The 17,166-nt window shown below is 36.8% G+C and overlaps 1 protein-coding gene across 3 annotated transcripts in view; it reads left to right on the forward strand.

Moving 5' to 3' along the window:
* Positions 1-17,166, forward strand: part of LOC107691413 (thymocyte selection-associated high mobility group box protein TOX) — a 61,748-nt gene that overhangs the window by 36,330 nt on the left and 8,252 nt on the right. Inside the window, exons 4-7 of one of the 3 annotated variants that reach the window (XM_016489993.1) lie at positions 9,217-9,465; positions 10,946-10,993; positions 15,196-15,447; positions 16,647-16,877. In XM_016489993.1, the coding sequence (XP_016345479.1) occupies positions 9,217-9,465; positions 10,946-10,993; positions 15,196-15,447; positions 16,647-16,877 (780 nt within the window). The remainder of the gene's footprint in view (positions 1-9,216; positions 9,466-10,945; positions 10,994-15,195; positions 15,448-16,646; positions 16,878-17,166) is intronic. The other 2 variants (XM_016490004.1, XM_016490011.1) reach the window with 2 other exon arrangements.

A 17,166-nucleotide genomic window follows, 5' to 3' on the forward strand; every position in this document is an offset into this window, starting at 1 on the left:
CTTTACTTAATATCCTAATGATTTTTGGCATAAAAGAAAAATCGATAATTTTGACCCATACAATGTATTTTTGACTGTTGCTACAAATATACCCCAGTGACTTACGACTGGTTTTGTGGTCCAAGGTCACATATTAGCATAACAACATTTCTTACACAACATGAATATGAAACACACTAGCTAGCTAGAATATACCCATCTATTTTACAATTTAAATGTTGTCAGTAATCTTGGTCGCTAATGCTAATTTAGAGAATGTTGTGTAGCGACCCCCTAAACTCCTTTGCAGTACTGGCTACTTAGCTAGATTTTTTATTAATTCCAAGGTAATACAACAAAGGGCACTTATATGAATATACATTAAACTATGTACATTAAGAGAGAGAAAGAAAAATAGCTAACCAGCTAGTGAAAAGAAAAAAATGCATCAAAGTCTGTGAAAAGGGTTATTTGTACTGTATGCCCATTGTACACATGTATGAATAGGATTGCTGTAATCTTAGAGCTGCTTTGAGTCTAGCACTACTTTTATGTTTCCCTTTGAATGTTAAAACTTCTTCTTGCTTATGAGCTGCAGTCTCTATTTTCTGCTGTTTTCGTACATCCTTGCATCTCTCTCTCTCTCTCTCTTTCTTTCTCAAGACAGACTTCTCTCTTTCCCTCTGTTGGGAACAGGTAATTACTTTTATTGGCAACAACAGTTGAATTCACCTTGACCTCAGTGTGTGGTACGTAGCCACAAAGCTTTCTCCTGCCTTTAAACACACATTAACCAAATTAGAGAGAAGTGTACCCCTGTGCCTATTTTAAACTTCACACTCAGGAAGCTACAACTGAAGCTGAAAAGCCTCCGCAGCTCCAGCGCTAAAGGCAAAACATGTACTGCAACTGTGTCTTTTAATCTGCTCTATAATACAAACCAAAGGCAACCTGGAAAGCGGCCAAGGCCAAGTGTGAGGATCATGGCTATTATATGAATAATTAGAAAAGTACATTTGGTTTGATCTGAAAGTTTTTAGGTTGATTTTAAAGATCTAAAGTCTGCCGTGGTCAGTGCACTTGTATGAACAGCACTGTTACTTTCATAGCCGGTCCTCAGAGTGATTGGTGAGATCAGTGATGTTGGGTGTACCGTTACAGATGTAATTTATGTGCAGAGATACTGTAACTAAAGGTGGCTCTTCAGATGGATGCAGTTGAAAGAGCAAAACATCATGGACAGTATTTTTTAAATTGGGATTTTGGAGGTGTGGGGACCGTAAGATCTTGTAATGATCTTGAATGACAAAAAATAGACTGGATCAAACATGCAAAATTGAATGGATAGACAAATAAACTGCTTAACTTTTTTCAGTCACACTTTATTTTAAGATCCAATTCCCGCTATTAACAAACCATTAACTACAACTTTTGCCTCAATAAACTCCTAATTTGCTGCTTATTAATAGTTAGTAAGGTAGTTGTTAAGTTTAGGGTATTGGGTAGGATTAGAGATATAGAATATGGTCATGCAGAATATGTGCTTTATAATAATAATAAATAATAATAATACATTTTATTTAAAGGCGCCTTTCAGAGCACTCAAGGACACCGTACAGTTGAGTGATAATCATAAAATCAAGACAACAATGCAACAAACAACAACTACTGACATTAAATAATTTCAAATTGATCAGAGAAAGCTAATTTAAACAAGTAAGTTTTAAGACATGATTTAAAAGGAGTCAGACAGTCACTTTCTCGTATAGATTGTGGAAGAGAATTCCAGAGATTAGGAGCAGCACAACTAAAGACCCCATAGTGGCTAAACGAACATAAGGTACAACAAGGGAAACAGATGAAGAAGATCTGAGAGTACGCTTCGGGATGTAAATATGAAGCAAATCAGAAGAGATATTGTGGTGCAAAATGATGAAGAGCTTTAAAAGTGAGAAGTAGGATCTTATACTCTACTCGATATTTAACAGGAAGCCAGTGAAGATGGTAGAGAACTGGAGTGATATGCTCGATGGAGGAGGTTCTAGTAATTATACGGGCAGCTGAATTCTGGACCAATTGAAGTTTGTGAAGGAGTTTGTAAGGTAGCCCAAAGAGAAGAGAGTTACAATAATCAATGCGCGAGGTAACTAGAGCATGTACAAGAATAGCTGTGGAATTTGGTGTGAGAAATGGACGAAGGCGGCTGATGTTATAATAATGGCTGATTATTATAAGTACTAATAAACAGCCAATATGTTAATAATAGGCATGCTAATAAGCAACTAGTTAATAGTGAGAATAGGTCCCTATACTAAAGTGTTACCCTTTTTTCTTGTCCTTCAAATGAGGTGAAACACCATTCTGGCCCTTGATATACCTGAAAAACAAAATATAAATATTAGGCTATGAGGAACTAGTTATCATTAATAAGCCAGTTTTTTTATTGACACATACCTCGAAGTCTCAGTTACAAAAAACAAATAAATACATAAATAAATAATAATAAAAAAGTAACAGTTTGATGTTGCCCAGAAAAAAAGATATAGTTCATTGTGCCATAGTGGGGAATGTTGTCACAAAACATGGGGTAAGTGGTCATCAAAACAGAAACAATATGTGTGTGTGTATATATATATATATATATATATATATATGAAAAACAATGAATGAAACAGCAAAAATGTAAAAGTTAACATTCAGAAATATAAAACGGAAAAAAAAAAAAATTGTGAATGGCTTTATATTTATTTATTTATTTCAGAAGGGTATGGTGTACATTAATCAACATTCATGAATGTAAATGTACCCCAGTTTCATTGGTAGTCCCTTTGCCAGATGTTATTAGGCATAAAACTAAAAGGAATACTAGTAGCAATAATGATAATAATAATAATCATCTTTTAAAATCATTTCAATTATGTGACAACTTGCCCCAACATGTCATTTATGAAAAATACCCTTGGTCTAAGAACACAGTTAACATTTTCTATTAAAATCTGCCTTCAGTATATAGTTAAATCTTGTCAGAATGCTTGACAATGGTTTGATTGTGTTTACATCTTTACTCTCGGTTTAGTAGACAGAATTGACAGAAATGATTTGAATGTAAGGGAAATTTACTGAGCTGATGATGAGAGGGACTTTTTATAAAGGAAACGGGCATGTGTTAAAATGACATTTAAAAACTGCTATTAATCTCTTGGGTGAAATCTGCCTGACGTTTTTCCATCAAAACATTCCCACTGACTCACAACACTTTTGAAAGCCTCATAGCTGCTTGAAGTGACAAAATGTGATACTGTTATCCATCTGAACATCTCTGGACATGGAGATCCGTTGCTCTCTGAAAGACATAACAATAATAACAGCCTACAAAAAAGACTGAATCAATGAGATGTTAAAATACACAGAGCATTCATCAGCCAGACTGCACCTCAGCACTGTCTGTCTGCACACAGCTTCTCTCCTATCTTAGCATCTCCTCTCATTCCCCCTTCTTCCAACCCAAACCATGTGTTTCTTGGCCATTAAATAAAAGCCGCATTTATTAACCCAAAATGGCTGGAGTGCTGAGCGCATGTCAGCCCACAAGCGCTCTGTATCAACGTTTATTTATTTTAATGCAGCAGCAAGATGAAGTAGTGTGAGCCAGCGATGCTAGATAAAGCCGACTACAGCCGAACACTAAAAATATACACACTTCTCATATTTCTGGACTACGCTCAAAGACACTACTTGTGAAAGTGCCCACTTTGACTCACAGAGCAAGCAATGTTTGCCTAACAACTGTTGGTTTTTGTATAAACCTGATTAGACTGATGTGTAACATCACATTCGGTCGGTTGAAATGGTCTGATCTGTGTTATAGAAGATGCAAAGCAGCATTCAGGAAGAGTATTTGATATTAATACTATACTTAACTATAAGAGCAGCACAGATACGATATGTTATTTGTTTGTTTCTTGCACAGAATGTATTTGCCTACCGTGATGGTTTGACATGTATATAGTCTCTGATGAGGAGGGTTGTCAGATTTCTGTGTGGGTTTATATAGAGGTGCTCTTATCTATCCACCACCCCCCTCCCCCCAGATGTTGCAGAGCTCTTGTGGGACCAGGAGAAAGCTGTGCATTTTAAACATGCATAAACTAACCTTGTGCTCTCTCCTGGGAATGAAGAGGCCCGTTCTTACATGTGTTTTTTTTAGTGTAATTCAGATATAGAATTTTTTTTTCTCTTGAGCCAAACCCATGTTCATACACAACATATTTATAGAATACTTTAACAGAATCAGATCTTAAATACTATTTCTAGCATTGTTTTTCTCATAATATGCATTATTCAGATAATCATGAATTGCATATTCATGCATGCATGAGCCTTAAGCTGCTCAAAGGCATGGAAGCAGCATGCCGGACAGGGAGTGGTCGTTCATGGACCGCACCAGTATGCTTTGATCCCGTTCGGTTTATAAGACGCGCCGGGTGTGATGCTGCGGTTCGGGTCAGATGAGGCTTCACACGCCCTCATGTCCCCTCCATTAGACAAAATAAAAACCTCCTCCAGAATGCTTGACCTTGATGCTAGCACAAGACAGACAAGCCCTTCTGCATTTATCCAGAAGCTCTCAACAGTAATCAGCAGCTCAGCGGGTCTGAGGTTGTTTTGGGGGCCCAGCCAAAGAATGTTGCATTCAAATGATCACTGCCCCTGGATCCCAGAGGTATTCATTACAGGCTGCATTGCATTTGTTGCCTCTCTCACACAATCCCAGCCTAGATGGCAAATGAAAAGCCTTTTGAAAAAAAGGGCACCTTATTAAGTTTAACTACTGTAGCATTTAACCTGACATCTTCATTATTCAAAATTATGTTATGAAAAAGTCGCCTCATCTGCAGGCACAGGTTACCATTGTTTACGCTTCCTTTTGCTGTTCTCTGGCAATTTAATTGGTGGAAGGGCATGACAACATGTTGGAGCACTCCTCGTGCTGCATGGAGCTCTGGGTAATGATCCACAGCCAATCCTGGAGTGATCATTTAAATAGAGTAGGTTTATTTCTGAAAGTCAATTTCTGCAAAGGCAAATACCTTAAAGTGTTGCCTAGAAAAAAAAACCTTTTGAAGAGTTGCACTGCTAATGACTAAGAAAAAAGACACAGCTTGTTTAACGCTCATTGACATTTTTGCCCCAATACTGAATATTGTCACACTCTATAAGGGTAAATTGTCACAATGAAAATGCCATTTCACCGTCAATTATAGGCTTTCAGCAAAATATGAAACACAAAACAATGCAGTGAATCAGCAGTTGTAATTGTAATATAATTGTAAAAAAAATTGCATTTATTTAAAATGCATGTGACTTGCCAGAATGCCATTTTAGAATATAAAATTCACAACAAATGTATTATTAATAATAGTAATAATTAAAAATGGATTATTATAAAAAGACATTTATTTTTCTATATGTAGAAATATTTGATTTTCTTTATCATTTATCTTGTTTATAAATGTATTTTATTACTACCGTTATAAAAAAATTATTATCGAATATTGGAGAGATTTCGACTAGGTGTTTGAAACCAACACACAAAACCACAGCTAGAGATAAAAACACATTTGATTTAAAACCTTATAGTTACTGAGATACAGCTTCCCCATGTGACAACTAGCCTGAGTCTCACTCATCCGTCTAAATTGCATTTCGATCAGAATGCATCTCTCAAATTAGTTTTAATGCATTTTGTGGCATAATGATGGGGCGTATCTCTTATCTCAAAATGCATGTTTTCTCATCCCCCTCGTATCTCAGTACGTGTGCACTTCTTTCATAATGACGAGCTGATTTACGCCTGTCAAGATGGAAGGCTAACAATCTCCATTGTGAGGCTGCAGTAATTAAATGCGTAATTTCTGCTGGTGAAGCATTTCTGCCACTCACTCAATACACTATGTTAAAAACACAAGAGCTCTCCTCATATCTTTCCACACTCTCTCGCTCTCATTTTTTCCTTATTGTCGGTGTAAACCACATCAGATACATGACTATTCCTCCAGTTTATTCCTCTCTCCCCCTCCGCTGTGAAGCTTTGATTGACTGCTGACTGTGAAGTCGCCCATAGACAATGATTCCATACAGCCATCATGACCATCATCAGTAATTGATAGTAGATTTAAATGACTCTCCTGCTCATTTGCCATTCATCTCCCACAAGTCCCATTACCCTTGTGCTATTTGACAGGCAATCACCTCCCTGAGAGATTTGTTGTCCAGTCGAAATTATGTCACACGAAATAAGCAAGGACTTCGCACGTTGTGGATCTCAAAACTTGTCGTTTTTTTTCCTTCCCCTACTTTGCATTCAGGGTCGGCGCTACCTATAGGCAGAGCAGGCAATTGCCTAGGGCCTCGGGCTTTGAGGCGGGTCCTCCATAACCATAACATCCTCTAAACGCTAGTCCACCAGTCAAGACAGGCAGCAAAGTTTCTAATATTGATAATAAATCAGCATATTAGAATAATTTCTGAAGGATCATATGACTCATAAGACTGGAGTAATGCCTGATTAAAATTCAGCTTTGCATTAAAGTGTAGTCAAATAGAAAAACAAATAAATGCAGGCTTGACGAGCATAAGAGACTTCTTACAAAAACATTAAAAATAGTAATGTGTCCAAACTTTTGACCGGTGCTGTATAAGTAAAAATATACACAATTTAAAATGAAATGTTGTATAAATAAAAAGGCTAGGAATCATATTTGTTTCAAGTGCTTTTTATTGGGGGTGGGGGGCCTCCAACATGAATTTTGCCTAGGGCCTCCAAATGTCTAGAAACGGCCCTGGTTTGCATGCAATGAGAACGAGGGTTGTTGGGAAACTATGTGTCATCCAAAGTCCTGATTTACACAGAAATTGTAGTTTTTCTTCAATGTTTCGTTTATTGCTAAATGAAAAGCAAGTCTTTTAGAGGAAAACCGCACAACTAAATTATGTTAAAATGATACATAGCGATCTGAATGTAACTGGATTATGAATAGTAAACATTTAACTGAATGTACAGATATTGTGTGGGTAATTTCCCACAGCCCTTATTCTATATAAAAAGTTAATTTACTTCAATTCATATTATGTGATTCAGATCAGAACTTTCTGACCCTGGAGGTTTTATTCAGTTTCATAAGATGATACAAAAATATTTCAATTACCAACGACATGACTCCAGATAGAAAAATGAAACATGTTTAAACATTTCTTTTTTCTTTTTTTTTTATATGTGTAATTTTAGAGGCTGGAATTGGAAAAATGAACTGACTCATAGCACATATCCCTTTAGAAAATTTATTTATTCAGATTAGCTGGAACATTTTTGCAGTTTCTAGTTAAATAAGTAGATCTGCGTCAGATGACACCATGTTTTGATAGGTTTGCATCCACGGCCTCATCTAAAGTCATCTTTTTCACACAGATGTAGGAAATGTTTGCAATGCTGTTAATTTTTGTGCATTTCACTTTTTTTTTTTCAGAGCCACACACCACAGCACAGGGTTATTTATTTCCTGTGTTCTCTTTCTTGGCTGCCTGTTTACGCATCTCAGTGTCACAAAAAAGGAAAGTGTAAAAAAAGAAAGACAGGAGACTAAGAAACATCACGTATATAACCGATAGAACACAAACATAATTGCACCTCAAAACGGCCATCCGTTCCTGCTCTTATTTATTTGTCTAATTTTCACCTGAATATAATAATTTCCTTTTCTTCCTCTTCTTTCGACAATAATTACATGAATAAGTACATTACTCGCATGTATCAACAGCAATGTAAGCCACTGCAAACAGTCGTCTTGTTTTATTTATTTATTTAATTTTATTTTATTTGGCAGTAAAATCATTCCTCTAAGGGCCTTACTGTATGAATTATGGCAGCATATTTCCTGCAAACAAACGCAGACATCTGTGAGGCACAACACAATCAAATATGCAAATGAGCATGATACATTGGCTTTTAGAGGCAGAAGTAGGAAGCTCATTAAAACGATTATTGCAATCCTTAAAAGTAACAGTTGGACTGTTATTTGAGTTGAGTTTGAATTTGGAACCAATTTCATACCTAATTGCCTGTAGTTGGCTGTCTGACAGGTTCATTTAGTTTGCTGCAAATAAAAGCTATGTATTAGAGATAATAAAGCAGCAGAAAAGAGGAGCCCCTTAGAAGGTAAAAAAAGAGAGGGATCGTTCGAGTCGAATCAGAGGCTGAGGCATATTTGTGGTTAGCATTTCGTGATGCGTTCGGCACGGTACAGATAACAAACTCTCTGCCTTCTGATAGCTGTATATATTTTTCTACAGTATTTTACTCCAAGAGAGAGTGTTTACAGAATAATTTATGATTTTGCTTGGATTTGTACAGCCTTTCATCTCCTTATCTGCTTTACATCTTTTTCATCACAGTCTACACTGACAGGGGCTGGAGGAGGCAGCCAAAGCAAACTTCACAGCCAAGCGCAAGTGACTGTTCAGCCTCATAAAAGCAGCCTTTTGTTATAGTCTAATGAGACTGATTGACCATTTGCATATAATTTTACTTCCTCAAAGGCTCGAATAGCAGGAATGAATCACTGTAATGTGCAGCGCACTTTGATGTACTTTATTCAGCATTTCATTTGCTGCGTATATAGTTGTGATTAGTCTTTTTTCTGTTAGTGATACAGCATGAATCATTGCTGTTGCTGGATCGCTTCAGTGGCAGACTATAGAACATCAAAGAATGTTGGTTTTCAACAAGATTTTTCTGTTCGTGCTGTAACCCATTTCATTCTCTTATTTATAAGTATCAAATGGACAGTCTGTCCTTGTTCTAGCCTACGGTTCACCCCCCATTGTGCAGTATTTCAATCTAAATGTTTGGAAAGCCTTTGCCTTTGGAGAGTCTCTGACAAGAATGCTCATTGCATTCACTCGCTTTCCCATTGAAAAGTTGAAATGTGCTTTTTGTTGTTGTTGTTGTGAGATTTTCAATGTGATATCATTTTATTAGATTCTATTGTATTTACCTCTGAATTAATGATAATAGATGAGAAAAATGCACCGTATTCATCATCACTAATGACTAGTCAGTCATAAATGAATCATCTTTTGAAAAAGATGGTTTTGTCATGCAGCCACCTTATGTAATCAGCCAATCAGTGTTCTGAAGGGTCACGTAACCTCTGTCTACTGTGACTCTGATCATCCCAGCAGTCCTACCCAGTGCCCAGTCTTGGGGACGAAGACTATAACATCCCGCCCATCACACCCCCCACCCTCCCCGAACACATGCTGGCACACTTGCCCGAGTCTGAGTCCGGAACGTACCATCACCTGTGCCCTCCTGTCTCCCAGAATGGACTGCACCACTTTCACCTGCAAGGAATGGACCTGCCGGGCATGTCGGTCCCCAACATGTTGGGTCAAGATGGTGGCCTGCTCACCAACTCCCTCTCAGTGGTGAGTACTGGCGCTCTCTGACTTAAGATCTGAGGCTGATAATCCAACTAATTATGGGATAAAGTTTCAAATAAGTAGTAGTCGCATTGTGAGATATAAAGTCACAATTATGAGAAATAAAGTTACAATTGCGTGAGTTAAAATCACACTGAGACATATAGTCACATTATGAGTTATAAAGTGACACTGTGAGATATAAAGCAGCATTTATGAAATATATAGATGCAGTTGAGAGATATGAAGTCACATTTTGAGATTTTGAGATAAATCACGTTGTAATTTATAAAGATAAAATTACAAGAAACAAAGTTGCAATTTGTGAGAGTCACAAGTGAGAGAAAAAAAATTACAGTTAACTTATGTTATTTTTATTTTTACCCTGAGGTGGAAATGTGCTTCCATATAACCTAGTATGAAAAATTTCCCAAAACACAGTTTCTTTCTGTGTTGAGGAAACTTAATTGTAATATGTACATGCTCTCCTTTGAGATGTCACTAATGCATTACGCAACACCAAAGTCGTTTCAATGCCCAAACAATGATTTAATTGACACAAATGAAACACCTCAACAGATATTATAAGAGGTTGGAGCGGCATATAGAATGATTGAGATAGCACCCAGCAAATGAGAGCTAATGTGATTTAACACACAGTGAAACAATGCCAAATTCCCCATTGGATTAAGTTAATTAAATATAATTTAGCATCAAGGCACTCCTCCTAATGCATTCTGCTTGCCATGTAGCTGTGCTAGATAGTTGTATAATACATTCAGAAAATGTAGATACATTTTAAAAACTTTTGAATCAGAAGAATAAGGTTAAGGCAAACTAAAAATAAATGTTACAATTGAATCTTAAAAAAATAAAAAAATCAGAATAATATGGTTAAGAAATAAATTAAAATAAATGTTACAATATAATATTGAATTATTATAATATGTAAAATATTATATTATATTACATATATACACACACATATTATACAGTATATATAGTTACAAAATGTTGTGTGTGATGTATGTGTATATATACAACATCAAAATGTTTTATTTGGTTTGCTAACTTTTTACTTATTACTTTAACTTATTACTTTATCCCTCTCTTATCTTTATAAAATGTTAATATTGATCACAAGTATCTACAAATCGCTGCTACTTCTGGAGAAATGAAACCCAAACCTTAAATTTTGGTTAAGTGCAAGAAACCTCAATGTAATTATGACACACATGAAGTGCTGGTGAGCTGTGACTAACTGTGGTTGAAGATGAATGCGAGATGTGCTGCTAATCTGATGCTTGAGTCATACTGAAACTTCTCCCCTTCATCTCTCACCTATTGTTTTCCATAAACTCCATGTTTGGGGCCAAACCTAAATATTGAGCGTTATTTTTGTGTGTGATAAACCCTGCTTATTTTGCTTTTTTAAATCTTGGCCTTCGTTTGATTATATTAGCACAAATGATTTATCTTTTATCAGAAATGGGCGCATGAAGGCGAAATGACGACAGCCGTAAGAGAAATAATGGTAAAAACAATATTTTCGAATCCTTTGTTGCTCTTTTGTGAAAATGCACCTTCGTAGTGCCCCTCTTAAACTTGCATCAAAAAGATTATTAAAGAATAACATACACATGGGTGGCTAAAAAAAACACGCACACACAGACAGAGTGACATGCACACTGAAAGATATTGAGATTCACAAAGGCATTTGTTCTTTTCACCTTAATGTTCTCAGTGCTTGGAGAACATCCATTTAGAGCGGCTATGAATTATGGTTGCCAGGCAACGGGACAGAGAGCTTGTAGCTGCAGTGGAGAATGAAAGAGCTAGCTGATGGAATTCATTTTCTCTCAGCATTAGCCTGTTGGAGCTGCTTTCTCTGGTGGAACAGAGAGTGCATTTATGTGCCTCTTACATTTTGCATTCATTTTATAGGTCTCAGAGTTTGCATTGTTTAGCCAGCAGAGATAGTCGAGTGAAATGTGCTTCACCTTAAAAAGTATTAGATTAAAAGAAAAATTATCTCTTAAGGTTTCACCGTCCCTGCTCGTTCCATTAAAAAGAATGAAAGTAAATGCCGCGGAATGGCTAAATGGATCCCCTAGTTCTGAGAAACGGGGAAGGCTTCTTTTTAAACATTGTGAGAGATGAGATCTCATCGGGCCGTTCTGATGAGCTCTGTGATTCGCAAAAAACGCAACGAATTTATTGGAAACGCTCAGGTAAGGTTTGCTTTCCAGAAAGCCACATGTCTGCTTAAATAAGCACAAGTTGATGTGTGTAAAATGTGCAAATCTAAACAGAGCTGACAGCAGAGGAGATAGGGAGGGCGTGAGTGGTAAAGAGCTGAGAGATCGTCCATCATCAGCGCAAAAGCCACTAAATCCTCATCCAGCAGTGGCCTAAATAAAAAAAAGGAGCAGTAATGGATATGAATCTCCATTTATTGTAAATTTGCAGCAAAGAATACAGTTTGCAGCACTTTGCTGCGCACTGCAAAACAGGCACATTTGAGACCTTGAAAGTGCAGTGTGACAAGCCACTTCTGTTAGGCTGCTTTCGCATAGATCATTTACAGTGAAGTTTAATAAGAGACAGGTATTTGCGTGCGGTCGTGTAAAATTCAAGCAAGAGCAATTAAACTCTGGCATGTCCAAATGACAGATGGTGTAATACGGCTTTAAGCTTTTATACTCTAAATTACCTACGTACTCCTGCATGTCATAAATATTGGGTGTTTTCTTTCGTGTAGACTGTGACAAGCTATTATTACCCAAAAAATAATAATAATAACAGCGATTTTAAAGCGGATTAACTCGAGAGGAAAGAAATTAATAGCTAAGTTTATGCCAGAATATATTTCAAATTCATTCTAATGATCAAAAGGGTAAACAAAAAGCCAGTGTGTCTTTTAGCTTATAAAGATCTACAGTAACACAAGGACATGAAATACACCCTTCATTACTCTGCCTGAAAAAAAAAGTCCTTATCATTGGGCTGTGGTTTTATTACCCTGAGCAAACAATTGGCTCTGGTCTAGTCCAGCACTTAAGCTATTTATACCTTTTTAATGGAAACAGAAGGACATGAAAGTGCCCCTGAAGTGACAGCCGGAGTAAAGTAGACATTATTTTCCTCCCTTTAAAATGTCATTGGACTCCATGGAAAGCTGGGGTTCTCTCGTCACTTTCATACGTCTCTGTTGCGCACTATAGGCACTATAGGAAGATAAGCATGCAAATAGTCTGCTACTGTACATGTGATTACAATTTGCCCTGTGATTTAAAGGAAATTGATATCAAATGAATATGACCTCCTTTGCAACACGGGTCAGTGGATCTGATGAAAAAACAGGCAGCCCAGGCAGCCATTTGTTATTTAAAACTTAAAATGTGCAGAACAGGCAACCTTTAGGGCTTTTGTCTGTGACCTTGTCACGTGACCTCTATTCATCCCTGGCAAGTCTTTGTCCTCTGTGTAGTGGAGATTAATGGTGAGCTCAGATAATAAATACCATCACAACCTCACTCTGACAAACGTGATTTGAGTTTTTTTCAGCAGCCATGTTGATCCTCTTGCCGTAAAGTTTTACTCGTTAGGAAATTTGCTTGTTATTGCAGCATGATTAAACAATTTGTCTTTGACTGCACTCTTAGTTACTGCCAGAAAGCTTGTCCTGCCTCTAAGTTTTGTTTTACCAAGAAATAGAAAGGTGACCTTTATCAGCATGCGTGGTTTTAAGTTGAAATGTGTTTTCTACTCAAAACTGACCACATTGTCTTATTACCCACACAAGGTGGGTAATGTCTGGTTAAATAACAGAAAAAGTCCCCCTCAAGAAAATACAGATGTTTCAAAAGAAATCGAGTGGGAAGGGGTATAATACAGAAAACACCGAGCGTATTAATGAGGTGTGTGTGATGGTGAACGCATTTCACTGAAAAATGAAACTTCCTCCTGTCCATTAACATTGTAATGGTTAAACCCCCTGAAAAGTTGAACAGTTTTCCACTGCAATCTTTTTTTTTTCCAGCCATTTCATGAGAACTTGACATTTTCACCAGTGTCAGTTTATGATTAGTCAGTTAACCGCTAAAACTGCACGGATTGGAGAATTTCCTCGCTATTGCTGTGTAATGTTGTCACGTCTTTAGTCCTTTACATCCAATCAACTGCTTTCAGATACATGCTGAATTCTCGGAAATGAATAGTTTTTCTGATGCTCCATGACATGACATAAAAAAACGCTTTCATGTATTTAACTAATTAATCAAGTTAAACATATGAAAGTCTTATTGTTGGCTAAAAATTTAAGCATTTTTCAAATTAAACCGTATAAGTAAAAATATATACAGTATCACTTAATTGAAATTTAAAAATTTAGTTAAAAAATTAATAAATGTAAAAAAGCCCTGGCAACCATCCACAACACCCTAGTATCATGGCAGTGACTTAAGCATCACTCAAAAATGCATAACATATTGTGTGGATGGTACAACATGTAATGCATTTTTAAATATTAGACACTACATGTCCCTGTGTGACTGTCAATGTCTGACAGTATGAAATATGTTAAATCTTTGCATTATTCAGTGCTCTCACAGGCTCTCTTCAAAATAAGAGATGTTAGAAAGCAATTTCAGAATGTTTTGAGTTATGAGGGTCCAGTGTGTCTGAAGTGTTCATGCGGGGAGGGAGACATATAGTCACCTGTCCTTCAGAGAAATGCCCGTGGCTTCGAACCCCAAAGCTCCACCTGTCGGGGGCATTGTGTTGCATACAATGGTGGGCGTGGGGTACATTTCAGGTCACCTGTTGCTTCAGACAGTATCAGGTGACGGGACTACAGCTACAGGGCTTGTTCTTGTCGGAAGTGATTTATCCCCCAGATACAGTGTACAAAAGCAATGTTTCTACACTCTGCTACAGACTAGCATTCACTGCAGCAGGATGGTGAAAATCCAAACCAGTCATAAGGTATGGATGGAGACATTAGTGCTAGTTAACACTTGGATTATGCTTGTATGCATAGGTAGACCTTTAAGGGATTTCTATTGTAACAGTTCTGTTTAGCCGAGGTTAGTTTTAATAAGAATAGAACTTTTTACTTTGTAAAATAATATTTCAGGTTCAGTACAAGTTAAGCTTAATCAACAACTTTTGCGACATAATGTTGATTACCAAAAATAAACAAATAAATAAATACATTTGTTATATTCTTAAAAAACATTTAAAAAAGGATTACAGTGAGTCACTTACAATGGAAGTGAATGGGGCCAATTCGTATATGTTAAAATACTCAATGTTTCAATAGTATAGGCACAAGGAATAAACAGCATGATCTTAATGTGAAGAAATCACAATTTTATCATTTTACAACTTCATCACCATGGCTATGTAATTTCATAAATCCTAAATCCTTAAAATGATAATTATGATTTAAACAACTTTACAGCTCAAACTATTCAGTTTTAACAGAAAAATTAATGTAAGTGCTTTTGAAGTGTATATATATATATATATATATATATAAGAAATTAAGAATATATATTTAAGAAAACAGTAGTCAAGTTGATTTTGCTACAACATTATGCTACAAACTTTAATTCAACCGACAGACTTTCACCTTGCAACCAACAAAATGGCTTGAGGTTCAGTTTATTTCAAAGATTTATTTGGAAATCTAGGTATTTTTGTTTTAAATGAAGTTTTATTTTAATATTCCAGATGCAGCAAATGGTCAACTCAGACTCACGTTACGGCGGCCATCCTCAGGTGGACACGCTCAGAGCCAGGGTCCAACCTGGCATGGTTCCTCAAGGTCATCTGACCACTATCAACCAATCACAACTCAATACTCAGCTGGGTCTGAATAACAACAATGGCACCCATGGATCCCCATCTCCACCAGAGAGCAAGTCAGCCACACCCTCCCCCTCCAGCTCCGTGCATGAGGACGATGCAGATGATGCTGCCAAGGTGAGAGAGAGAGTGTGTTACCCATTCTATGATCTCATGAATATAAAAGCTTATCTTCCTCACACACACACATCCTCACACACATATACACACACACGGTCACATAGACTATTTTATGCACTGTGGCAAAATAGAGTGTATTAAAAGGAATGAGTCACTGCTGACCTTTCAGCAAGTTGTTCTGCCATGTTTCCTTAAACGTAGATTTGCTAAGACGCTGATCTGCCTCAAGTCTGTGCTTCACAGCCAAAATACCACATATTTTCTCCAAAACTCACATCAGTACTGATCCTCTGGAAAGTTTGGTCGTTTATGTGCTCCGCTAAGATATTTTTGTGTCTTGTTTCCTAACATAGAAGACACGGCTCAGCATTAAAACATCCAAACTACACAATTACGAGCTACTTGTGTTTATATGAAGTGACACATTCTGATATTTCAGTCACTTAAATTAAAATGTCATGGAAATGTTTATAGTTAGGATTGTTATGATTATGAAGCTTTAGGCTGGTGACTAATTTTAATCATAAAAGTAATTAAATTAATTGTCTGTTTAGATCATTTAACAGTCACAGTGTTAAAGTGTAAACTTAACATACATACACCTTAAGAAATACATTTTCACACTGAACATTTTGTGATTTAGTTTAAAGCTTTCTAATAAATATTTAATATTTAGATGTATTTAAACTATTAGAATGGCGTATATAATAGTTTCAATATATCTATAATAAAATATTTTATTTGTCATTTTTAATGCAAAAATTACTAGTAAAATATGCATTTTATAGTATTTCTACATGCACTTCAAATTCCCTTATTTGGTTAGGCATATCTTTTAAAGTGAACAGATCAGCAACCGTAAACAGGCGATTATGTCATAATCACAACGCCCTATAGATGCTGCATATTAAAAGTAATATTTCATTGTCTAGAAATTGTTCTTTGCCACTGCAGGCTTTACATAAATAGTTATCCAGTGACCACAAACAACTGCAAACGTCATGGAAAATTATGGGTGAAAATGCGTGGGAACCCGGTATATACGAATAATGCACGATAGTCATTAAAATTTAAAAAACAGCTCCAGGCTTTGGAGACATGGTTCACTAACTAGCTTTAGGAAGTTGATTCATTCATAAAGCTGTTATTATGGCTTAATCTCATTGGATATCTATTGTTTACTCCTCATTTTTCAGGTGAATGGGGCAGAGAAGAGAGCAGCCACAGACATGGCCAAGAAGCCCAAAACCCCCAAGAAGAAGAAGAAGAAAGACCCCAATGAGCCTCAGAAGCCAGTGTCAGCCTACGCCCTGTTCTTCAGAGACACACAGGCAGCTATAAAAGGCCAAAATCCTAATGCCACATTTGGGGAGGTTTCCAAAATAGTGGCCTCCATGTGGGACGGTCTGGGCGAGGAACAGAAACAGGTGACCTTCTCTCTTTAATAAATCTTGCTCATGTGCAAATGTAAATAGTGGCCTCCATGTGGGACGGTCTGGGCGAGGAACAGAAACAGGTGACCTTCTCTCTTTAATAAATCTTGCTCATGTGCAAATGTAAATAGTGGCCTCCATGTGGGACGGTCTGGGCGAGGAACAGAAACAGGTGACCTTCTCTCTTTAATAAACCTTGCTCAAGTGCAAATGTAAAAAATGTTCCTTTATCTTATTGTGATCTTGTGGCTGACTCATAAAGACTGAGGTAATACAGCAGGAA

Source organism: Sinocyclocheilus anshuiensis, unplaced genomic scaffold (assembly GCF_001515605.1).
Source record: "Sinocyclocheilus anshuiensis isolate Anshui unplaced genomic scaffold, SAMN03320099.WGS_v1.1 scaffold842, whole genome shotgun sequence".
Classification (NCBI taxonomy): domain Eukaryota; kingdom Metazoa; phylum Chordata; class Actinopteri; order Cypriniformes; family Cyprinidae; genus Sinocyclocheilus; species Sinocyclocheilus anshuiensis.